The 25990-nt window shown below is 41.8% G+C and overlaps 1 protein-coding gene across 1 annotated transcript; it reads left to right on the top strand.

Annotated features, from left to right (window-relative positions):
• Window positions 1–3605: 3605 nt before the first annotated feature.
• LOC104270777 lies at window positions 3606–25780 on the top strand. The gene is made up of 17 exons (XM_009865238.1): window positions 3606–3654; window positions 4498–4842; window positions 5453–5503; window positions 7079–7080; window positions 7191–7268; window positions 7502–7558; window positions 8311–8425; window positions 9051–9084; window positions 9480–9561; window positions 14521–14584; window positions 18303–18647; window positions 19750–20100; window positions 21061–21150; window positions 24059–24114; window positions 24757–24838; window positions 25315–25345; window positions 25708–25780. Exons 1-17 carry the CDS (start codon window positions 3606–3608, stop codon window positions 25778–25780), a joined length of 1905 nt encoding a protein of 634 aa, XP_009863540.1.
• The last annotated feature ends 210 nt before the right edge of the window (window positions 25781–25990 follow it).

Below are 25990 nucleotides of genomic sequence, written 5' to 3'. Positions count from 1 at the left end.
TGAAGAAGTGGCTTCTTTACCCTGCTCCTCCTGTCAGGGGAATCCTACTGTCATTTTGGCAAGAAACACTGTAGGATGTGTGTTTCCCAAAGTATGTACAGCAGCTAAGCCCCAGGTAAACTTTATGGGTGAGGAAACTCGCATACACTCTGTTTATAACTGATTTAACAAGCTCTGTCTGATAATTCTGTTGTTTTCAGAAACGTTTGTTAAAATGGGCAGGCAAAAGAACTTAGTTGTGGGTGGTGGGGATTGAGCTCAGTACAGATAAAAATTAAGTGACTTTATGACTCATTGCAAAACATCATCTCCTATTTTGAGTGCACATGACATTGTAAGTAACAATGAAGAAGTAGAAACGTTTCTTTCAGAAATGTATAAATGAATTTACAAAGTTAACGCTTTTGTCCTTTATTCAACCACTGCTTGTTTGCTTCTCCCCAGACAAGATTTACTTTATATTGCTTGTAGGTAATTAAAACAGTTGGAGGTGAGCAGAATTAATTTGATACCTACTTTGCACATGTTTCAAGCAGAAGATAGGAAGAAATATTTGGTGCCTCCTGTGTAAGAGAGCTCGTACACTGTGGAACTACAGTTTGTCACAGATGTTTTAACTATGCCATTCAAAAGAACCTGTCAGATGCTCAGTGGTATTGTGTTGATTTTTGTCTACTTTTTATGCTTGTAGTAAAGTCATAGGCCTGGGTACCATAGTTTAAAAATACTGCACAAGCTGGATCCTAGCAGCAACTAACAATTGCAGTGAACTTTTTTGTGAAACCATTGAGGTAAATGGGGATCATGTAATTGAAAAAATAATTGAGGTTGCTTTCACTTTCCAAAAAGTTTCATGAATAATTTGTTTGTTCTACGGTGGTTTTTTTTGTTTGTGTGGTTGTTTTTTTCTACCCCCCTCCGCCCCCCCCACGTTTAAGGCAAACCCTTGAAAAGCTGTGGGAGGCTTCCTGGTCTTTTTTCAGCCAAAATGTTGACCTTTCCCCCATTGTCAGTCAAAGCAAGGACAGCTTTCCCTTTTTTTGTTACAACTTTTCTTTTGGGAAAACAGCAGGCAATAGCTGCGGTGGGGCAGGGGCTGGCATACACCTGTTAGCCTACACTTCTCGTAGGATTATATTACTCACTGACTAGCAAATTTGACTATAAACGTTGTTTTCTCTAGTGTGCTAATTAACCTGCTCCTAATGATGAGAGCTTTCCTTAACTCAGCAAATTCTGATTTTATTTTTTGCTGTGATAGAATTTGAAGTGTTCCAAACTGTTAATGTATACAGTATGTGTTGGATTACACATGCCTTGTGAAACTTTCATGAGTTGAAGTTAACACCAGGTGTTAAGCAGCATTTGGTAGGATGTTTCCTTATTTTTTCAATTTTTTTAAAGGAAGGAAAAGAAAAAAGCCCAGAGTTCCTATTACACTGTCTGAACAAGCACGGGGATAACAGAAGTACAGTTGCTTGAAAAGTTCCAAAAGTTTCTTGTTGCAGAGAAGCCAAGTGTGTCATCAGTGGACAAAAGGGGGAAGTTTGTGGTTCTGATCATCTAGGGGGAAAAGAAGAAAAGTTATTTAATGATACAGCTTTAAAATACTGCAAAGAAGAGTTGTTTGCTTTAAGCTTATTTCAGTATTTAATATTTTGGTTTGTCTTCATTTTCACAAGGTATGCTCTGACTATATAGTCAAGATAAAATGTGCAGCTACTTTAAGGGCTGCAGGAAAACATTGGCACCTTTCCTAGCAGTGCTCATTTCTTGCAGAAACAAAAAAGAGAAACTTGGAAAACAAGCATGTAGAAACTCGAAATTGTATGAAGAAGTTCCACATTGTTTGACATGAAGTGTAAAGCATGTGGGTTAAGTTGCCCTGTAGCTCACGTTGTCTTATTATGTGACCAGACGGGCTTTCCTGAGGATACAGACAGAACCTGAACTACTGTGAACTATCGTATGAACAAACCAACCCAGGTGAAGGGAGTAGAATGGGCTCAGGCAGACCTGTGGGATAACACTTTCCTTAGTTTCTCACCTGATTTATTCATTTCAGAGCTCAGGCATGGCCTGTGCTGCGGAGGAATCCACGTGGACCCACGTGCACTGCACAGTATCGCAGGTAACCGGCAGAAGGGATGTGTCCTGGTCTGGGGCAGGTACCTGCTGCACACAGAACCGCTGAGATGTGATTGTTGGCCGGGCTGTGGTGAATGTGGTCACTTGCCTTTTGCCAGAGCAAGGTTGCTTTGCCTTTGCTGTTTGTGCAGAGCAGTTTCTCCAGAAATCAAGAGGAGCAAAGAGGAAGCGTTTTCTTGAGTCCTGCTTCCATCGACTACATTCAAAACCCCCCCTTTATCCCCCTTTCTCTCAGTTCTCTCTACAAGTATGTTGCTTACTGTTTGTCTGTCTCTCAACTACTTTAATCTTGTTCTTCCTCCTGTTCACTTAAAGAAGCAGTTGCTTTGAGGATTCTGCTGTCATGTAAGGTAGTCAGTGCCAGACAGCTCTGTTGGTTCTGATTTCTAGCCTAATGTAGGTTTTTTATTATGTTTTTGGAAGCATTTCTACTTTCAGATATTGACAAAAATAACCGGAGCGTAGAACTTAATTTTATATATATAAAACAGTGTGACGTAGAATAGTTGCTTCAGCAAAGGACATTTGTTGGCCGTAGATCAAACACACTTGCTCACAGCTGCAGTTCTAGTCCAAACAGTATAAAAAGACATGTCCTCAAGCAGAGTCAGGTAATCGGAGATAGGAAGAGTGGCCAGGGAACACCATTTCTTAAGAGCTGTATTTCAGCAACATTTTATCAAAGTGAGCCTTGAGCCTGGAATGACATGGTTTCCACACTACTTTTAAAGTAACCTCTATTCCGTGTGTTTTACTTTATGCTGCAAAAGCCCGTGCATGCAGAATTTTTAAGAGTCAGATGATGAAAGAGGGCAACTCTCCTTGGTTACAACAGTGTAACAGTAGGACAGCTTTCTGATGCTACCAAAATAAAGCCTACAAAGAGAATAGTGTTTGCCTAAAGATGCTCTGAGCTGCTTCTAAGGATAACCAGAAAATTATGGTTTAATACTTGTGTAATTCTTCCTAGAAATCTATTTCTTTGCCAAGTCCTTTCTGTTTACCACAGTCTGTTACATATCATGTGTAATGTCTTATCCAAATCCTATTTACTACGGCAAAAAAAAAAGGTGTGGGAAGCAGTATGAGGCAACGGACTGCTGATAGTTGTGTCAGCTCATTGGTGCTGACAATGGTGTCATCTGCTGTACTCAAGTAGGTCTGCGAAAAACGAGAAGTAGATTTTTGAAGCGGTGTGAAGTATTTTAGCCTTCTACCCAAACCACAGCCAGCAGGAGTTCAGTTGTGTGCTCTGCCAGCAGCAGCACTTGGCTGTGCTGCTAGAGACAAGCAGAGTAACCACAGGAAAGGCAATCCTGATTAGTCTAAAGGGCGTTCTCAGTTGCGTGTGAAGATGATGTACTAAGAGATAAAAGCAGAAGCTTACGAACAAGAAAGCCTTTCTTGAATGTCGGTGCCCAAGGGGTGAATACGAGCGTTCCTCGTTTTCAGCCACAATGTCATCTTATTTCTGCATCAACTGGATTCTTCTGATCCTCTTTGCGGGTAACTAAGTGTGCCTAAATGAATAGGAATTGGACGGAGGTAATATTCATCTATGTTTCTGAGGGTTGTAAAGAGGGGTATTTTATGTTACAATGGGAAGAGTGGCCATGAGACACAGGAACTGCAGTTTCGTCTTATGAATAGAGCTTTATCACACTAGCTCAAGAGTTTTCTTGTGGCTTTATCTCATATTTAAAACAAAATCGTGTGAGGGTACGATGATTTTAAAGATGCTGCTTCTTGGGCTGTCTGCCAGTCTTATTAGTGAATAATCTTTTGCATTTTTTTAGATAATGATGACCTGAGATGAGCAGAAAACCCTAAACAGTTTTAGAAAATATGTGAACCAAGGATATTTCACTTTGACATGCTTTGTGAAAGTGAATGGTTAGGAAGACAGGGAGAAGGTCAACTGTGACTTCTGCTTTTTAGCCAATATGAAATTTTACTGGGGCAAATTGATAATTTCTCCTTTTTTTTTATTCTGAGAAAGCAGTACTCCTAGGAGAATATTGTTAAAGACAATAGCACAGAAAACAAAAGGTTGCAGAATGGTGCTAGTATAGGCAGGTAGACATTAAAAATTTGTTGATAGAATATATTGAGTTTCAAGAAAATGTTTATTACAGATGTTATTTTCTCTGGTTCTTTTTAAAGCCTTTCTGGCCTAATCATTATCCCTCACTGCATCAGTCTTGCTGCGATTCACATCTCTCTGTGGGAAAACCTGATCCAGCCATGCCTGTTGGTGTTTGTGAAAAGGGGGTTATCTGGTATCTGGCATGAAAAGCTTCCACTTGCATGCACTGGGCTCAACAGCTGCATTTGTCTCCTTGTCCCCAGGTCCCACGGTGTCGAGATCAATTGTGAAAGGAAAGGTTGGTCAGAACATCACTGTGCCCTGCTCCTACCAAGTCAAGGGGCCAGGAGACATCACATCAATGTGCTGGGGTCGTGGCAGCTGCCCTGCTTCCAAATGTTATCGGACCATTATCTGGACAGATGGATGGAAGGTGACAGAGCAGTACAGCAGCAGGTATATGTTGGAAGGGAACCTGCTAAAGGGCGATGTGTCCCTCACGATCGTGAACGCCAAGGAAGCTGACAGTGGGACGTACTGCTGCCGCGTGGAGATCTCGGGGTGGTTCAATGATCAGACAAGTAACCACGAGGTTGTGATAGAGGCAGGTGAGTGCAGAGGCGCTCTCTCGTGTCAGCACTACTGTGGGAAATCTGCTGATGAGTCTGGATTTCAAAGCTTTTGGTGAAAACTATTTCTGTAAGCATCCGTAGGACTGATCTGTAGGACTTTTGAGATCTACTGTTAGTGCTGTTTAAATTAATCTGTCTTTGGCTTTGTTGTAATTCCAGTGTAATCACTGCAATTAAAAAAAAAGACATGGTGCTTTGTTTCATGGTCCTACTGAGCTTTCTTAGAAGCATTATTTGAAGAACCTAAGAGAAAGGGCAGCACAGGGTAATTAATTCATCTGAAGCATTATGCTTGTACTCCTTTTCATAGAAAACCCTGCTTCATTTTCCCGGCTTGATTCCAGAGCAAAGCCTAGGAACAGAAAATTAGTATAGACCTTTTCTTTTAACCCAACTCTTCCTCTGATTTTTAGTTTCTCTCTTGTTTGTAAAAAGCTTAGTGTATGGAACAAGTGGCTGACGTGTGCTTGTGTAGCTGGTGCTAGCAATTTTTTATTATAGAAACCCTTTTTCTTTTTCATTACATAAATGTACACTAAGGTTAATTATAATGTATATTGGTTTTCTTTTATTTTTTTAACATCAGCTAGGATCTCTACTGCAAGTCCTCACACTTACACCTCTGAACAGACCTCAGGTAACCTTTATCCAAGTATTAATAGCATATATAAGCTATATTGCAAATGGGAATCTTAGGAAGGAAACAAAATTATAGATGATAGAAATATCTTGGCTAAAATTTACTAAACGTTAGCATAGAACCACAGATCACAACTTGAATTTAAATTCTGCCTGACAGTATGTAGAGAATCCAACAGAAGGAACGTGTATATGTGGGAGAAAGTTTGCTTCCAGGTGTTATGCTTTAGATATTGGGGTTTTTTTGCTGCTGTAAGCATTTTTTTTCTTGTGGCTTTTTTTTTTTGGTACATTGTTTTCTTTGTGGTATAAAATCTCACCTCATCTTCCGGAAATACATCCCCTGAACAGTAAAACAGAAGTTTTTAGGAGTTAGGTACACCTACCATTTTAATCAATTTATTTGTTGCTCTGTAACTTAGAACTGTTTCATTGGGCTAACTCAAAAGTGCATCTCATTTGGGATCCTATCTCAGTAGCAGGAAGATCATAGAAATGGGGCAGTAATTTCATGATTCAGCAGCAAAATATTCTTGTACCCTGGCCCAAAGTATTCTTCTGTGCTGACATATACTTTATTCTCTGTTTTTTGAAAGAAAAATCAGGGATGCCATTCGTATTTCTCCCTCCATCTCAGCTATTTCCAGCAAAGCAGCTCTAAAATGTTACAACAGTTGCATTTCCTTTTTGGAAGAAGAAGTGAAAACTTTCTCAGACTGTTTCTGTTCTAGTTGCAAGTAACGCGGCTTTCCATCTTAGAACTCATGGGTTTTCTTAACCCTGTGACGTCTTCCTGAGCTACCAGTGGAACAATTTTTTATATTCTCAGAATACAAGTTATTACGTACATGTTGACACAGAGTAAGACTGGAAGGGGCAGGAGGCCTCTGAGGTAGGAATACTCCAGCATCTCTAGTGGAAGAGAATAGTGGAGCAGATGATTCTGCCCTCTTCAAAATAAAGCTTCTGGGATAAGAGTTACAATTTAAATCGTCAAAGGAACCAGCTGGGGTTGTCATACTGTGAGCAGGAGATTCTGTTTTCAGGAGAGTTGTGTATCATCTGACAACATGTGGAGAAACAGACTGACGATATGGAAGACATAAATTTCTATCTCTGAATTTTAAATATCACAGACAGATTTCCCCTGGGCAATGACCTCAAAATATGCTGCAGATCCTTATACAAACATCACACCTTGGTCAGTTTGTTTATTGTATAACTGTCTGGGACTTTTAAAGTATCACTTACATTCTGTAACTCTGCACCACTTGCTCTTTCAAGGCCCTGAGCTAACCTTAATCAGTTTTCATCAGGTAACCTAAGTTTGCTTTAGGCATCCGCTGCCTCTTTTTGGCTCCAAACCCTACCTTGGTAACTCCTTCCTTCTAGGCCCTGTGTTGAGATAATAGCAGGAGATAAGTGTTTCCTGGAAGGAATTCAAAGCTCTCAGAAGAGCAACAGAGGCTCTAATGCTCAGAGTTTTGTGCTGCTCTCTAAAGGTTCCAACCTCTTTATGGTATGCAGAGCCAAGACTACTGACAAATACTTAAATTCAGTGGTCCCAAGTCAGCAGTAGAAATTCCTCTCTGTCAAGACAGAAAGGTTCTCTGCAAGTGATGTGTTTGTTTTGCCTTTGCTCAGCTCGTGGGAGCACCAACGAAGCATCCTTTGCCATCACAAAGGATGGGAGCACCAACGAATCATCCTTTGCCATCACAAGAACGTGGCCTTCGGTTTCTGCTTCGGAAACTTCACAGACTGTAAGCATCTCTGTTGTGCTCTAGCATGCCTCTGTGGCCAGACACGAGAGGTTATTGGCTCATCCCTACAGTTCACTTGTGCTGCTTTGGTTTGATTGCAAAAGAGTATTACTGTTTCTAGTCTTCACATTTAGTATTTATGAAAGAGAGGGGAAAAAAAATCTGCTTTGTAGACACAAAGTACTTCCTACTAATAGAGGAAGAGCTTTAGCAACACTTTTATTGCCTTGCAGGCCACTGGTCCCAGTTCAAGTGCCTCAGACTACTCAGATGTAACCACAAACGTGCAGGTATGGCGGGAGATGGGGAGGAGTTGAAACTGGACCACCTGACAGCCCAGGGGTGCCCTGCACTCCCCATGCCATGGGGTTCAAACAGCTCTGCATGTGTCCTGCTGAGTCCTCCAGCACATACTGAAGGGTGACAGGCAGTCACATCACCCAAGTTTTTTCAGGAAGACAAGAGAGCCAAGCCAGCCTTTGGGAAGGCCAGCTGTGATGTACTAAAAGGCAGAATGTGCTGTGGGCATTCATGCTGCTTTGAGTGCAGAATGTGAGGCGGGGACCACACTATGCTTCAGCATCTTTCCAGGCCTGAGTTCCTAGTGAGAGGCTAGGGATCTAAGAGCTGGCTTCAGAAAGAGGTTTTGCCTAAATGAAGACCAAAGCAAAGAGAAGGCATATTTACTTAGCAGTATAAAGCCTTGAATAATTACTGAATAAGGTGACAAAAAGGTCAGGGGGTGTGACATCAGGGATATTGCAGCCATAAAAAAATACTTACCAAATGGTATTAAACCTGAAAAGATGGGATTTGTAACAACTTCAGGTCCTTTGACAATCTCTAAAAATGATGTCTTTAACAGCATAGTTCACACAACTGTTGCAGTGATTCTACTTGAAACTAGTCCCGTATCAAATTAGGCTCATGCTTTCACGTGTACTTTTACTGCAGGGTTGCAAAATACACAAATCACCTTTGGGCACTCAGCGGGTTTCCTGCTGTCAGTGCCAATAATGCTCATCTGTTTTGTGTTTGACAGAACATGTCTGTATCACTTCCCCATCAGCAGTATTCAGAAAATGGCCTATACATCGGGATTGGTTTATGTGCAGTGCTTCTATCCATCCTTACTTTAGCTCTGTTCCTCACTAGACGTAAGTATTTCTCACAGGTGATTATTGAACAATAGGTCAGGTACGTCTAATCACAGCTGCTGGCAGATGCCACACGTCTTCTGCTTCAGGGAAGTGAGCTCAGGACTCTGGGTGGCCTCGCCCTGTGCCCCGCACTGTGGTTGCTTGCTCAGCTCTTCCCCCTGGCCTCTGGGGCACAGCAGGGTGCCACTGTGGGCCCATCATTTGATGTCTTGGACTCTGTAGCAACCAGGTGACCCACAGTCTGCTGAGGAGGTGTGTGGTACAAGCCCAGCTCTCCTGCCCCGCTCATTTCTTCCTACTCATTCCTCAGCTGGCATGTTGTCCCAGTTCTTCCCAGTGATAACGGGATGAGCACTGGTTTCACGTACCTGTATCCAATATTCTTCTGTGTGCCAGGCTTTCTGCATTGCAACTGTTGTTCAGACCAAGCCATATCAGTTAGGTCCCATGGAAATAATGGGGACCTTCTATACTGAAAACATTTGATTAAAGTTCCCTTATTTAGCTTTTCTTACGCTTGAATTTTCTTTTTGAACTTGCTACTTTACTTGCTTCTGACAGTTCAAGAAAATTATTTGTTTTCTTTCCTGTTCTCTTTATTTTCATTCTGGATGGTCCTTAGAATACAATGCAAAGAAGACTGGTGACTTTGCAAAGTAAGTATTTCATTTCTGCTTTGTCTAATAGGACAAACTAGGTGGCAGAAAGAAAAAGTCAGTGTGCTGACCCCACCACCATATACTTTGACTGTCCTTTTAAATCTCAAGTTAACAGGAAACATTGCAAAAAGAAATTAATAAACCCTGCTACATACTATTAGTTGGTAAGCAAAAGTGAGTGTAACTGTTAGTTTGTTGCATTAGGGAGCACGCAAACCTCAAGTGTGGGTTGCTTCATAAATGGAAAAATGATTCATTATCAGTCATGTTTAAGTAAGTGAGTTTGCACATTTTACATTTTTCCAGTGAGCTGGTTGTTTTAGTTATCTGCTCTTCTGTGATTTTGTTGTCTGTTTTTTGTATAACAGCATGTTTTTCTCTCTTTGGTGCAGCTTCGTTGCATTTTGGAGGCCAGAAGGTGCAGGGAACCGTAGCGTCCTGGAAGATGAGACCCATGCAGAAGAAAACATCTATGTAATACACTAAGGACTGTGCGCATGCTTGCCTTTGTCATCTCTGGGACATTAAATAGTTTGCAAAATGTTAGCTGCTCCCTCTACTCAGCAGCTAAACGTGACTGGACTACTGAAGCATTATTTGTATCATTCTAATAAAACAAATAAAAGCTACATTTTTAATTAAAACTTTATCAGCCTGTTCCAGAAACAGGAACCCTACTGGCTTGAATTAAATTTTCCAGAATCCACTTATCAAACCCTAAAGAAAGTTATTACCAGTTTCAAATTCTCTCTTCCTTTTTAGAATAAAAGAGGAAGTGCCAGAATGACCACTCCATTACAAAATGAAAACCACACACATTTTTTTAGAAGTTGGGGTTTTTTTCCTGTATATTGTATCTGCCAGCTACAAAAGACTCCATGCCATCAGAGGGCAGAAGCAATCTCACAGTTGCTATGACAAAGATGACACATAGAAACACTTGGTAGTATTAGTATTTCAATATATATTTAGTTGTATTTTCATTGAAGTCAGCTATACCCAGTCCTGGTATCAGCTTATGCGGTAATGCAGTGTGCTAATTCCTGCCCACCTACAGTTAAATCTGGAAGAGCTGCTGATGCTAACCTGTCATGGGATGACCTCGGAGCCTGCAGGATCAGAGCAAAATGTTCACAGCTTGTTTTCAGAGAACCATGACTAAGTGTGTTTTCCACTGCAAAATACGTCACCTTTTTCCTCTGTGACATTCTCCTTGGGTGTGCCTGTGCCCTGAGAAGTCCTCAGGGTGGAAGGTTTCACTTCCAGGCCTTTAAAATAACTGAAAAAAATAAGTATTTTGTAAAGTGAATTAAATTCTTACTTTGTTTAGCTTATGGAAAAGTCATGGACATTGCACAAAATATTGGCTGAAATTTTGCCCTTCGTTTGCACCCCGCTAGATACTAAAAGCCTCTAATGTCTTATGCTGAATTTATTTGATGAATTTTAGCTCATAAATGGGGAGCATCTGTGGCCTAGTGCTTTTCCGCTGTTGCTCCTCATTTAGATCCAGCTCTCAGCTTTTATGCTCTCTAACATTAAACTTTGGTTTACTTAAATAAATGGAGGCAGCCCTTTGAGGATGAATCAACACTTTATGCTTGTTGAGCAATAGACTCAACACACCCAAATCAGCTCTAAGTGGAAGAATAATTTTCCAAACGTTTTTATGAATGCGTTTTTAAACAGAAGCTGGGGACTTGCTGAAAGAGCAGAAAAGTAGAACAGGCAGGAGAAAGACCAACTCGTACCAAATATTTGTCAGTAGAAGTTTTGCCCTGAAGTCCATCCCCAGCAGCAACATGGAATACCTAAAGCAGACATTGCTGCCACGGGGAAGTCTTGCAGATTTACTGCAAACTTGCTATCATTGAGCGCATCACTGTCAAGGGAGTCAGGTGAAGAACAAAGCTGTGTTATCCAATGAGGCGTAAAGGAGCAATAATAAAATCAGTAGGTATTTATGTCAACAGCTGAGACACTTAGGGCCACGATCTAGTTGTGCTTTAAGGGGAGCTGGGGTCAGTGGAGCAGTTACGCATCCTTGCCCCAGCTGGTAGAGACGGGAGGACTTGGACAGACTGGGGAGAGGAGTGCTTTCCCCCAGGAGTCCTGGAGAGCCTGGCTAAGGTGGGAACCTGCAGGTGAGTGTGCTTGCAAAGACTCATGAAGGAGGGACAGGCTCCTCATCCTGTTGAGGAAGGATGAAATGGAGAGCAAGCTGGGACAGGTAACCCTGGTGTGCTTTGTATTTTCGCTTGTGTTGATGCGTTGCCTTAGGGCTGTTGGAGCAGACCGAAAAGGTTGAAGATGTGGAGATGATTTCATGGTTGACTGAAGAGCACATCTATGAGGTGGTTACTGTTCCCGAGGCCAGGAAAGGCACCAGAGGAAACCAGCTCTGCCGTTTTCTGTCACGTGATGCCCTGTGTAAGAAGGTACTGAAACTAAAAAAAAACCTGCTGGTGTTAGCCTGTGCTTTTGTGTTTGACTGTCGGTAACAATTGCTAAACTAAAAAGACTGACCCCACTGCAGACGGTGCTTTCCTTCTGCCTGGCTGAGCGTGTCGCTGCTGTGGGCTCCAGCCCGTGACCGGGGCTGGAGGAAGTTGGGTCTGGTCTCTGAACTTCTGAGCTAGATCTCAGAAAACATCTTCAGCAGTTTCTGCTTTCTGCAACTTGATCTCTACCGGCATCAGAGTTAGATAAGTGTGGGATTTCCAAAATTACCTAATTCTAACCACTTGTACTCTTAAGGAGTTTGAGGACCATCCTTGAAGACTGCAAATCATGAAAACTGCTTGCCCATAAGGATTTTTTTCTTAATATTACAGACTAATTCAAACTAATTGTTATATCAGAGAGCATTCATGCAAAATAAAGTTTAGAATATCTGAAGCAAACCCCTTTCTGCTGTGCAAGTATTTGGTAAACAGGCTTTGCAAACTTTGTGTGAAGCAAGAACTTTGTCTTGTATTTGCAGTATAATACATACAAAACATGCAGGCAGAAGCTTCCTTTACTGTTTCATTACTTCCATGTGTGTCAGTGGATATTGGAATAGGCATTTCAAAATGAGTCTTGGAGATGGGAGGGTGATGCTTGGAGCCTGTTCACCCATTAAGAGATTGTCCAGCTGCACACCAGCTGGCAGGGCATTGGACAGGATAAGGCTAACTAAAGAGCTGCAAACTGATTTTTTTTTTTTGAGATGGCTCTATGCCTTTGCTTTTCTACCTGCAAGAAGCCACTAGGTAGCAGCACAGAAACAGAAAGCAAGCCACATTTTTCTGGTTCTTCCCAGCACACTTGGGTTTTGGGTGGCCTTTTCCAGTTCACTCTGCTGCATTTAGCCCAGTCTTGCTAAAGAAGCAAAGCTGACATGATGCTGTGTCCATCCTCTGCCTTCCCCACTTCACCTGCAACATACTGACCAATTTGTTTTGACAAGCTTCAGGAACACTGATAGCTGTGCAAAGATCTAATTTTGTGCCCCAGGAGGGATTCAGCTGCTCCCTGCATTGGCATCAGCTGGGCATGGGCTCACAGCCACTGCTTAATAGTGAGTGATGAGAGACAAAGGAGAAGCTGGGATTATTGCAGGGAAAAAGTCTCCAGGATGTTGGACACATCAGGTTTCATTTGTTCTGTTCACAGAACAGCTGGGGCTGTGTGTACTTGGCATTGTATGAACAGTACCTGATAGAATATAGCAAATTAGATATTTTGTTGATTGATGGTTAATCTGCCTTATAATGTCGACAACAGGACACTGCTGTATTGTTGTGTTTGTCCCCACTGGTGACTGTTTATGCTGCACTGAAGCACACGAAGACAGAGAACAATATTGTGGCAGCTCTTTGATTAAAAATAAACATAGTAGATCTCCGAGCTTCATGCTGCTTGAATCTGCCACTAAGTTGCCCACAGCAGCATCATCTGGCTATGTGCTGGTGGAAGAAACCAGGCACCCTGGCCTTGCTGGAGCCTAGTCTTTTGGGGATCTACTTTGCCACTGTGGTATAGTAGTGGTGTGATGGAGGAGGATGTTGATAAGAGGTAGCTTCCTACTCCAATGTCCTACTGAAACCAGATCTACAAGCACAAGAGTCCTTCCCTGATGCTGTGTTGGGGAGGATATTGAGCAGCTAACCTCTCTCCAACCTTCCTGTGCCTCTCAGGATTTTGTAGATCTCTTTGTGTTGTCCCTTAGGTTACCTCTTTTCCAGGCTGACTCATCCTGGACCACCCACCTAATCCTCCTGTGGAATCTCTTCCGTGCTTTCCACCATTCTTTCTGCCCTTCCTGGAACACTTTCTGGATCTAACATAGGCTTTGAGGGGATTAGAACTATGCAGTGGTATAATGCTGTCCTTTGTTTTCTATTTCTTTACTAGTAGTAAACATGGGATTTGCTACCAAGAACAAGGCTGATATTTTCATGGGCTTGACCACTCACGATAAGCCCAAAATCTCCTCTCTGAGGGGGTAATGTCTGGTTAAAGCCCATCATTTTATCATTTAAGCTTGGAATTGCTTCTTCCATTTGCACCATGCTACATTTATTTGCACAGAATTTTGTTTGTCTTCACTTCTCCATTCCTGACCTTAATGCCATGAATTACTTTTGCTTTATTACTCATTTTTCCAGAGAACATCCAGAGTATTTCTTTATCAATTTGTCAGAAAGAGTACAAAAAGTGAGAAAGATTAAAAAGTATTTCTTGGAGTTGGTGTTGCAGGTCTTTGGGAAGAAATGTTGTTCTGACAAGAGTACATTTATGAGAGTTTCTTCAAGGCCACTTTTGCAAATACAAAAATATGCGGCTGGTGAAAGAAAAAGGGCTGTTTTCAAGCAGAAGGTAGAATCGGTTAAATGGAGGGATTAGGAAAACCTAAGTGAAGACAAAGTCAGAAGTGGAGACTAAGCCAAATATTTAGGATTACGAGAGCAGAGAGTGGTAACGGGCCCTAAGAGTTCGATGGAAAAGCAAAACAAATAGTGTATTGAAATCTCTGGTGGTAGTGCCATGCTGAGTGTCTTGGAAGAGGGAGAGGAATAGGATAGAATGGAATTGGATAGGATAGAATAGTTCAGCTGGGACCTACAACAATCATCTAGTTCAACTGTTTGCCCCCTGCGCTGACCGAAGCACCTTGTTAAGGGCATTGACCAAACACCTCTTAAACACTGACAGGCTGAGGACATTGACCGCTTCTCTGGGGCTCAAAAGTGCACACACAGCTCAAAGTGAGGCCACACCATTGCTAAACACAGCAGGAGAATCACTTCTTTTGACCGACCACTATCCGGAAGTGTGGGAAGGAAGCAGTTGCAGTACATAAAATCTGGAAAGGGAGAAACGAGAGTTCAGTGAGGCTCACTCAGCCTCTCTGGAAAGTTTTCTCGCCTTTCACTTGCTGCCCCGGAGTCTCCATCAGCTAAAATGCCCCATTTTGTGCTGTTTCTCTGGATTCTGATACAGATCTTTATAGGTGAGTTGTCACCTGTTTTTTGTGTGCTTGCTCAGAAAACAGAGATTTTGTAAAATTAAAACCAGTGACATTTGTTTTGTGAAAACAAAGCAGGGGAAAATGTTATAATTGTATACAGAACTCCAAAAGTTTTCATAGCTTACGGAGTCAATATTGATTGAGATTTTATCTTATTTTTTCTTTTTGAAAATGAATATTGTTTCGTTTGTGTATAGGCTTGGTTAATTCCCCCATCCCCTCAAATGATCTAATTTCTTTAATACTGTAAACTGTTTACAGCTGGCTTTGCTGCTTCATATGTCTCCCCACCACACTAAAGTGATAATACAGCCAGGGCTAGGGAATTCAATTATTGACAGGCTAATGAATGTGTACACATGGTGAAAAAAGGATTTTCTGAAATTCTGAGGGCTGTCTGCTGCTATGATCTGAGTACGGGAATACACAGCTGGCTATACTTTTCCTTTTACTCCTGAATGTTCAGTTCATCCAGCTAAAATCTGAATCCTAAAAGAGGCAGAATTCAAAGAAGAGTAACCTGGGAGACTGGGTCTTGCAAGTGTGGTTGGTATCAGCTACATTTCTGCATAAGCATTTAAGCATCAGCAATGCAGTTTCTAAACTGCAGTGTCTAAACTGTCTGAGGTGGCTCCAGAGCGTGGGTTCATCCTCTTCCAGAGGGGCATGAGTTCCTGATGGGAGTTGTGCTTTTAAATCACTTAGGCATCTCGGGACAACCTCTACCAGGGTGAAATATTACATCTAACATCTACAACAACTGCAATGCTCTTAAATTGATCTGAAAAGTAGTGGAAAATTTTGGTCAGTGGTGAGATCCACTCAGGGGTGAGAGGTGATCCATGCCCTGTTGAGGCAAGGTAACACAACCTCCATGGTGTCTGCTGCACAAGGGAAGGTTCACCAGCACTTTGCTGTAGCCCAGGAAATTCCATAATATTTTTTGTCTTTTGCCAGTCTCAGCAGAAGAAACAGAAGGGCTCTTTCCTGCCGTATCTTCAACCTCAAAATAAATTTGAGGTAATCCTCTCCATTTGGTCTGATTTAAAAAAAAACTTTCTTACATGCAGAGCTACTGAAGGATGCTTTATCTGATTCAGCTCAGTGCTGAGAATGGATAGTCTTGAGACTCAGGAAACCATCAGAGTGGGCAGTTAAATACTTCTATTTATCAGTCATTTTTTTGTACAATTTCATCACTACAGAAGTTTGAAGAAGAAATAAAAATAAGTAAAAACATAGTTGATAGGGGAAAGACTCCAAGTATCTTCTACAAAGAAGGAAAACTATTTCAGGAATAGATCAAGAAGAAAATTTCCTTTTCAACCAGCTATCTGGGCTGGAGGATGTATGTCTCTGACCATCCAATTACCAGTCTATGGGAGAGAAGACCACTACAACAGCAACTATTGGGGCTACTGCTTAATATCAGCTGGTTCAAGAAAGATTATATATAAATATATTTTTATCTGTATGATCTGAACAATTATGATTGCTTCTTTCTATTTTGGAAGGTATATTAAACATCTGGAGTCCATTTCTCTCTCACTTGGATTAAAGACTTGGAGTCAAAGTTACTGCTTTCAGTCAAAGCAACTCAGCCTAGGAGGGTCACTGCCATGGACTAGGGTAGGATTCCTCTCACAGTAAGACTAGGTTGTCACAATATAATAGTCTCAGGAACCTCTTAATTTCAAAGATATGTTTCTTCAGTTGTATTTCCTATTTCTTTCGGAGAATATGTCTGTGGAAGAGGCTGTAACTAAGAAGGAAATTATTTAGTTCTTGCAAAGGTTCCTGCTGTTGAATCAAGGATGTGCTATTGAAGTTTTCCACACCAACCTGCAGTGCAGGCAGATGTTAGCAACATTAGTTTCACATAAATTAAAAGAGGATTTGAAACTGCAAGACCTGTAATTTTCTAGCACCAATATTGGTGGGAAACTGCACTGGAAACACTCTGGTATCTTGTTTCTTCCTTGTTCTTATTTAGTATATTCAGGACTCTGCTTCTTTCAAAGAGAAGAGCAGGCAATTTTTCACTTGTCAGAGAATTGCTTCATGAAGCTGCTTTTGTGCTGTGCAGGACTAGGATGAGATAAGAACAGAAGATGAGCCCATTTCTCCCCAAGAAGCAATGACCTCAGCTCCAGTACCAGTTCCAGCTGGTCTTGGTTTTGCACATATCTTTCTAGTGATGACTTGAAAATACGTATTAACCTGCTCAGTGACTAACCTCCTACTCCCTTAGGAACACTTTCAAGGTCAATTTGAAGAACTATTCTGGTCTGTCATTGCAGACAGAGATTGTTTCCTCTGTTTTGCTGTAACAAGACAAATGAACACACCCTTTCCAAGGACTAAAGCAAGCAACCATTTTGTTTTATCCTTTATTCAGGAATTCATTTTTTGGCACAACCTACTTTCATTTCACTGCAAAAGCTTCTGCCCTTCACACCACATTGCATGTTGTTTTGTCTGTCTTTACTCTTTTAGCATCTGGAGCTGTGGAAACCTGAGTTGGCTTATCTTGCCAATGGGATAAGCAATAATGAAGCTGAAATGTCATCCCAATAACAAGTCATGAGACAGCCTGCCACAGACTAAAACCTCACCTGGGGAATAGTCCATTAAAGACATAACAAAAGAGACATGGACACAGTTGGAAGCACCTGCTATCTGGGAGTCATGCCAAAACGAATAGGCATTGAAACAGCTGGCAAAATAGAAATGTTTGGCAAACCAGGGCCAAAGCTGGTGATAATAGCAGCAACTGCTGTAAGTCCTCTTTGGGGTAGGCAAGCTGGCCCTGAGACATCAGGTCTGTGGGATGATCCTCCTGCTGCAGCAGAGGACCACATCTGGATGCTCCCCAGGTGTCCCAGTTCCTGCTACACCATATGCAAGTGATAAGATGGTGGAAAAAATTATCAAGATAGGAGGACCAACACAAACCAGATCCATTTAAACCAGAAAAGATTTCTTCCTGTGTGAGAACCTTTTCTGTATAGTGCCTTTCATGAAGAAGAAATCCCTCTTAGGGCAATCACGGAAATGCATAGGCAGTTTAAAAGTGTGTAGCAAAGATTCAAACCAGATGCTAAGGTGAGTATGGGCTGTAAACACCAAGTAAAGCTGGTCATTAAGAGTAAGAGCACAAGGAAAACATGCATATACTCAGTATAATGGTAGCAGTTAAAACTTCTATGCACACAGAGCTCTGCAAGATGAGGTAGTTGGCAGGGCTTGCTCAGAAACAGAAACAGTACTGCGCTTTCTGAGAACAGGATCCCACTGCTCCGCCAGCTTATGTCCTAATTTCACACGTGAACAGGTATTGTGGACCCTGCTATTGAGACTGCCAGTGAAAAGCAACTGTGACAGCATCTCCTGTCTGAAGGAGATGGTGGTGGACTGAGGAAACCAGATGTACTTCACACCAGGTTTCTGAACAGCTTTCAAACAGCCTGGCTAGGGCCAAAGCAGGGACCGCTCCAACAGAAAGCCAACATCTGAGGGCTCCTGGCTGTTGCCCATAGTGCCTTGGGTTATTTGCTGCTCCAGGAGAAGGCTTGGGGGATCAGTAACCGTGACCTGTGTGCAGGCAGGGCTGTTTCTTTTCCTGCCTTGTTATGTTCCGTAGGTAGAGTCACACATCAGAGACTGCCAACACTCATCTTTCCTTCTTTTTCCTTGACAGTGCACACCACATCTCAAACTGTCGTTAGAGGAGTAATAGGGCAAACTGTTAAGCTGCCTTGCATCTACCAGGTGAAACGACTTAAGGACATCTCCGACATGTGCTGGGGCAGAGGCCCATGCCCAAATTCGAAGTGCAGTAACAAAATCCTGCACACTACCGGGAGCAGGGTGACGTACAGAAAATCTCAGCGATACAATCTCCAAGGTTATATTTCCTACGGAGATGTGTCTCTCACAATTGGTCAAGTGAAGGCAGAAGATGCGGGTACCTACTGCTGCCGCATAGAGATCCCGGGTTTGTTCAATGACATCAAAAAGACCATGCGGCTGGAGCTGGTCAGAGGTGAGTCTGGGGACCTCCATTATACAGCCAGCAGAGGGAAACCTCCCACTGGATAGAAGCTTAAAACTGGAGTATATGTGTTCTTTTTTTGGTGTTTTGGTTTTTTGGGTAAAAAGTGGGGTTTTTTCCCCAGTTGTGTAATTTTCAAGGGATGTCTGCAACCAGTTGCAAATTTGAATCATCCTCAATAAGCAGTTTTGATGAGTAACTTTTACCCTTTTTTGCCTTTCAAATGAAATTATTAATTTCTCATTATGTAGCTATGTTTGATATTTTAAAAGATTATGAAAGTGCCCGTGAAGTTTTGCTTTTCATTTGGGGTTCACACGAATACCAGACAGGCTTCTGGTTGGTTCATGTCATAAGGAGATCCATCTGTTTAGAAATTTTATCTTGGAGTCCTGAAGGACTTTTTCCCTCTTCCTATTATTTTGCTGAGCTGCAGGATCAAGTAAGGGTCTTACTAGAAGAGGCTGAAAACCACTGCAAAGTGCAGGAAAAAAAGATGGTGCTCCCCTTTCACACTGCAGAATAGCAATGATTTTTCTGACTTTTGCATGGTGTTCAGAGTGCAATTGGTGCTGCTGTACACAGCACTCTCATATGCCTGTTATAAGTGATATAACAGGAGACAGAGGGAAAACAATGATGCACTCCCTTGTCTATCCCTGAGGTTGAGGGCAATAGCATTCATAAAACAGGACTGGTTGAAAAGATTAGCAAGAAGCTTGTAGCTGAAAATAGAGCTACTTTATTTATTTTATTTTTTTATGATGACAATGAAAAACAAAGTTTCAAAGTTTGCAAGTTTCTGGGTTCTACCACACCAGGTTCTTGCCCTTCCTTTTGTGTAAAAGAGGCAAGAAGGAGATGTTTGAGATCTACTTTAAAAAAAAAAAAAAGTCTGTAAATCTGGGAATTGCTCTGTCTGGGGCATGTATTCTGCTATTTAATCAATCTTTTTAAACAGTGACTTTCGCACTTGCTTTCTCAATATTTTAGCAGCTAGATAATTTTCATTCATTTCTGGGTTGGCTTTCCTCAGGATTGTTTGTGAATACCCTGATCTAGCTTTTTTCTATGCTATGTTTTTTCCATGCAGCCCCTCCTGTGATGACAACCACCACAAGAAGGGCTCCTGTTTCCCCCAAACATTTCAGAAAAACAACTTTTGCTCCCCAAGCAACCTCTGATCATCAAACAACAGCAGAGACTGGTGTCCTCCTGACAACCCCTGCCTCCCCCGTAACAACTGCAACCACTGAGTCTCCAGAAGTAACTGCACTGGAGACCACTGCTGTGACAGCAAATGATGTTTTTCCAGAAACAATGGTGACAACCAGTGCTCTCCCAGATTCTTCAACTGGTTTCCAAGCAACTGACATGAGGACTGGAGACTACAATTACATGTTCTACCCATCAGAGTCTGACCCTCTTCCTGGAGATGCAAAGGGTAATGAGCACCAATGCTTTTTTTTCTGTGTAACAGAGATGGTCTGTGTTAGCCCGGCTCTGCACCACAGATACTCTCCAGATACTTTTATCTGTAGCTGGCAAGTTCTCTCTGAGATGCCTGTAGGTATGTCTCAGTAGATTTGAGGAAACGCAGGTCAAATGTTGTGGATGATGCCAAACCAGGCTGAATGGCCAGGGAAGCAGAAGGTAAAGCTTGCATTCAGAGGAGTTTTAATAGCCTGGAGAATGTGACAGATGTGCCAGAAACCTCATGAAGTACAACAGAAATAAACGTGAAGCCCTGCACCTGGGCTGGAGTAAGAGAGATTCACTCATCTATGCTCTGATTTTTTTCTTGATTTAGGAAAGACAGTTGAAATGGTCTGCTGAAAAGGTTAGTTTAGAGCACGCTCTGCTTGAGCAATAAAGTCAATGAGAATTCAAAACATGCTTAAAATTGAATACTTACATTGTCATCCTATATGAAGGCTGTTATTATTATTAATAATATAGGGTTGATCAAAGTGACCTATTACCATCCTAACCATTCCTAGGTTGCTACTTTATCCATATCAGTGACTTCCACAGATTGATGTCTCCACACAAGGCTGGTTTTGTACACTTTTTGTGTCTTCTATCACTTGAAGTTCTTTTTGACCTAAACCTCTGAGTACAGCTTTTCTGTACCATCTCTTGTCTCCAAGCCATAACAACACACCCCAGATAAACTTTGCAGTAATTACTTACATCCTTAGCTGACCAGTTAAAACTTCTAACCACTGGCCATGCTAGTAAAGTACCTCAGTTAGTTGGGTAGGATGAGCTGCAGATACGAAAACAGGTGCAGATTTTCACATTTGAGTTGCAAATGCAGAACTGTGCAAGCAATGTTGAATGCCATATCCTATGCCTTCCTAATCGGTGATCTTTATAAGCATTACTTTTTACTTTTTTTCAGTGACTGCTGAATTCCCAAGCACACTTCTGACTGCAGAGGGAACTAAAAGCGTGAGCACTTCTTTCATGGTGGAAGACCTGCTACCTGCATGTGAGTAGGATAGCGTTGCAAGGTTAGAAGTCCCATGTTCAAAGAAATGAAGAAGTAGTGACTACAAAAGTAGTGACTGCTCTTCAGAGTGTACAAAACATTACTGATAGGTATTCATTGCATCTGGAAGTAATAGGTATGTGGGGCCCACATAGAAATTGAAATCAGGGTGTAACAAAAGCTAAGAAAAAACATGTTTTAAAGCCTCCAAATTAAGTAGATTTTGAGTCACCCACTACTGTTAGGTATGTCATGTCTGAGTGAAGGTCCTTGTCACCATCCAAGCTGAATACTCAGATATCTGATTTCTCATCACTGAGTTCACTGAGCTTCCCATTTTAAATCCTCCCTGAGTGAACCTTGCCAAATATATTCAGCCAGATATGGCTGCAGGCTCAGCTCTCCAGTGTTCCACATGTGTCCTTGGTCAGGATAGAAAGCAGCAGGCAATTATCACAACTATCAGTCATTCCTTCAAGAGAAAAGGAATTGGTATACAAAATCATACTGTATCTGAGAAATGAACAAACTTACATGAAGTTTGCACTTAGTGTCTCTCAGGCAAGTATAAAAGTAGAATGGCTGAAGTTATTCAGGTGTGATAATCTGCCCTCCAGTTGCCCCTAAATGAGGACATAAGAAAAGGAAAGCTAAAATTCAAGGATGACATGTAATATTTGACTATTGAGTCCTTTTCTTTTCAGCTAGTGATAAGAATCTTTTCCTTCTTAAAAACACAATCTTTATATTTTTGCGGGTGTTCTTTTGCTAGACCTAGAGACTTACAGCAGAAGTAGAATTTGGTAAACTCTTCCTTAATGCCCCTGGAGATGGCTCATGGGAGAGATTTGAAGTGGTCCCTTGAGCATTTGTGAGGGTTTCTCTCCCCTGTCACACTTGTCATCTTTCTTATACAGTTCTGAATAATGCCTGTATTCTGCCATTGTAAAGAGGAAGTCTTGCGGAGGGTCTTACCTCTGGGATTCTGGGGGCAATTAAAGTTGTGACTGTGGGCTAGAAAGAGCCACCACAAAAGCAATTACAGCAGAAAGCAAACTGTGCTTATATGAGTCATGTACCCTCCCACCCATGCAAAAACTTGTGTCATGCCATTTCCGAGAGCCAAACTATCATAATGTGTGAAAATGCTGCAGCAGAATTGAGCACAGCCTAGCAAGACCCACCAGCCAAGTTGCTGACCCAGTCTCCATTTTACTTTGTGAAATAATGCACTAAATGGACCAACTTCCATCTTACTACTGTGAGGGAAGGCCGATTTGTCGCTGAACTCTGTAGTGATGTTAACACAATAGCTGGGAGAGAGTCCCATGGTTGAGAGAGCCCTACATCTCCAAGCACAATAGTTGCCAGACAGATTCTGTTAGCTGTCAAGGTTGGTTCCGGCTGACCAGGCTCTGGTTTAGTTTCTCTTCTGCCTTCGCCTGCTTTCCCCCAGCAGCAAGCCTACCAGCACCAACCATGCTTCAGACCCCAAAGAGAACCTTTTGGAAAGGGTTTCCATACTGCTTTCAGATACAGAAAGTTAGTTCCCATCAGCCAGGCTGCAGAAAGTTTATTTTTTTTTCTGCCAGAAAGTTTGGTTTTGGCTTTATGGGGTGTGCATGTCAGAGTGAGATGCACTTGTTGTGTATTTGGGGGTAGTTCTGCTCAACTACAGTTCTCGTCCCTTCTGAGGGAGTGAAAGAAGGGTGTCCTATAATAGGTGTATGGCAAAATGCAACGTTCATGTATTCCTGGGATTTTTAGAACTTGCTAGGATTTTATTACCTATATTTGTTTAGCTGTAGTGCTTATTAACTGTAGTCTCTTTTCTACTCCAGTGCAAATTTCTAGCTACATATGCCTATGAGCTACCTGTGCCCTGTCCATGTCTTTGATAAAATGGAAGCACGTTATCTGGTGCACGGAGACAAATCAACTCAGCTCTCATAGTGTATGGATCAGAACTGAGAAATTTGGGGAAGATTAGGTTATTCACTGAATAATATACTTGGAAAAGTTAAAAAAAAAAATCAGCATTTTTTTTCTAATGTGACCATCTCTTTTTTTTTGTAATGTGACCATCTGATCACCCCCATCACCACGTGACATTCTTGGTGTCTCACGCATGTAGTTTCCTTTGGCTGCGGTCATGGGCACTGCAAACTTGTGACACATACATGCCTTGACAAATGACTCATCTGGTCCCTGGTTCATTTTGCTCAGACAGAGGCTCCATGGTAGGATCACAGGATAACAGCAGAAAGGTTTGTTGCAAGAGTTCTTGAGCATTCATTTAGTTCACCCTACTTCCAAAGCTTGGAAAACTAGACCTGAATTATTCTTAGTATCCCTGGACAGAAGAAAAGAAAAACACGACAAACCAAAAAAAACCCCAAAACAAACAAAAAAACACCCACGATCTTCATGGAGCTTTCTTAAATATGTGGTAAGTTACCTGAACATGAATATGTTTCCTATGGCTTTTGGTATTAATGCAGCATTCAGAAACTGTAATGACACATACGTCTGACCACAACTGAACTGAGACAGTTCCCCCATTTAGACTTGTACCTTGTTTACTATCTCTGCTCTCAATGACATCTTGTCATGCTGACAGAAGTGAAAACTCCTTCACAGCAGACAAGTTTCTACTGTCTTGCTTCATGGGCTGTCCCTGGATGATGAAGACTGACATTTCCCAGTGACTGCCTGATAGATCACTAGTGGTGCAAACAGATTGTTCCCTTTTGGTTGCAAGGTGCTTTATTTCTCCTACTCGGGGTCAGATATTGCCCTCCTCATTCCCTGAGAGTTCATTACTCCTTGACTCAAGCAGTGACAACCACAGTGGCCCTCACACGTTCAGATGACTGTGGCAGTAATAATTTCAATCTCTTATTTTCAGGGATTTCAGCAAGTTCAAATGGCAAGGCTGAGAAACATGATGATATCCGAGACAAGGTAAAACTTCCTCTAAGTTTCAAGCATGTTTAACCAGTAGGAGGACAGCAGGACATGCTAGCGATTTTGAATGTATTCCTACTTAAAGGGGCAGTGTTTGCAAACAGTAGCTGGAACTTTTGCTTAGAAACTCAGGAGCTATCCATTCATCTGCTCGGTGGATAGAGCCAAAGCTGGTGACCATCCCACCTGGCTTGGACACCAGGAAAACCTCATCCCCCTGACACCCTTGTAGGAGAGGCAGGAGTAGCATGCTTGGGGTGTGACCAGGCAAAAAGCAACTTAGGAGGGTTGTTACACTTCCCTGTCTCTGATTAAAAGAAGGATTAAGAGGAGAAGAGGGTGACTAAGCTCCATCTTTAGACCTCATTAAGAAGTTCATGTAAGTGGGATGAATCTAAGCTCAAATAATTCAGAAGAAAATTTATTAAATACTTAGCAGCTAATTCATGTTGTTTATTGAGATCAACCTGATGCGTCTTCCTCATGCCTCACACAGGCATGCTCAGAAAAGCATTGCCAACTTGAGTCAATGCAGATATTTCAGAGACCACAGCCATCAAGGCAACCCACTCCTGCACAAGGAGGTCTGAAGTAAACACACTTCTCAAGCCTTTTCAGGTTTTCTCTTCTCCCTTCTAGATTCCCAGCTATGCCATTCTCATCACCTGTCTCACAGTGGTGCCCATTCTTTTCATACTGATGCTCTCACTGTTTGTGAAACGTAAGTATCCCTAAGCACAGAACAGGTTACTGTTTCTAATGCTGGCCTGGTGCAGATGTCCCCCTGGATCTCTGGCTAATCTGGTAAATCTGCCATGGCCCCTGTGACAGCACTCTCTTCATTTTATGGGGTTTGCTGTCCTTACTCCAGGACTGTGTCACCACAAGAAGACCAGGGAGCATGAGTTGGTGGAGATGCAGCAGGAGGAAGACTGTACACAGAACCTGTTCACTCACTTGTTGCAGGTCTGTTTTAACTTGTTGGCTCTTATTTTATAGTGAAGTGGCCCCATGGTTTCCTGGAATTACTCCTGACAGATACTGATTTAACTTAAATCAGAATGAGAAATTTTCTTTCCTGCTTAGCCCACAGAAATTTTGCAACTCACTGTCTTTGCTTCTGAATTCATTTGGCGGATTCATTAAAATTATAGACTTCTTTTTGCCATTGTGACATTAATATTATTTCACTTCTAGGTAAACACACAAAGAAGCTTATAATAAAAATGTAATCCATTTTGTAATTTCCTATTAAAAGTTCCAATGTAACTTTTCTTAGAGGCAGGACTGCATACCTCACCTAGGCGATAAGGACTCGGGGAACAAGGCGGGACTCTTTTCTGAATCCTATGGTGGTTACCCTACAGCTCTCATTCTAAGAGCTGAACAGTTCTTTCCTATCCTTTAGAAGAATGTAAGGAAGATAGATACTTCTCTGATATAAAAAGTAGGCACTGCACCATTGAAGGCAGTGGATTCAGTAGCTTCTGGTCTCCGTTTCAATGGGAATTTGTTATAAATAAGAAAGGATGTTCTGAAGCAGCAATGTGCTTTTGCCCCATCCTTAGTGATTTATGCTTCTCGCTACAGCCTCAGACTAGTGGAAGACCTTGAAAAAGTTTTCAGTGGCACTGAAGGAGAAAACAGCATTTTTTTCGTGTGAAGAGCTCCAACACCACCTGTAGATGCCATGGAAAATAAAAAGGGCCTGTTTCATGTAGCGCTGAGAGATGCTTACAAGCCCTCAAAGTAGCGATGGATGAAAACCAAAAGGCAAATCTTCGGTGGTGAAAATTTAAAAACTCTGTGCAAATTTTGCCATGTCTCTTTTAAAACCCATTGTATGAAGAAGCATCTTTCAGAAAGTGCTTTA

This window comes from Apaloderma vittatum, unplaced genomic scaffold, assembly GCF_000703405.1.
Source record: "Apaloderma vittatum isolate BGI_N311 unplaced genomic scaffold, ASM70340v1 scaffold1892, whole genome shotgun sequence".
NCBI classification, from domain to species: Eukaryota; Metazoa; Chordata; class Aves; order Trogoniformes; family Trogonidae; genus Apaloderma; species Apaloderma vittatum.
Note: the sequence above shows the minus strand (reverse complement) of the source record. Positions and strands in the feature narration are given on the sequence as shown.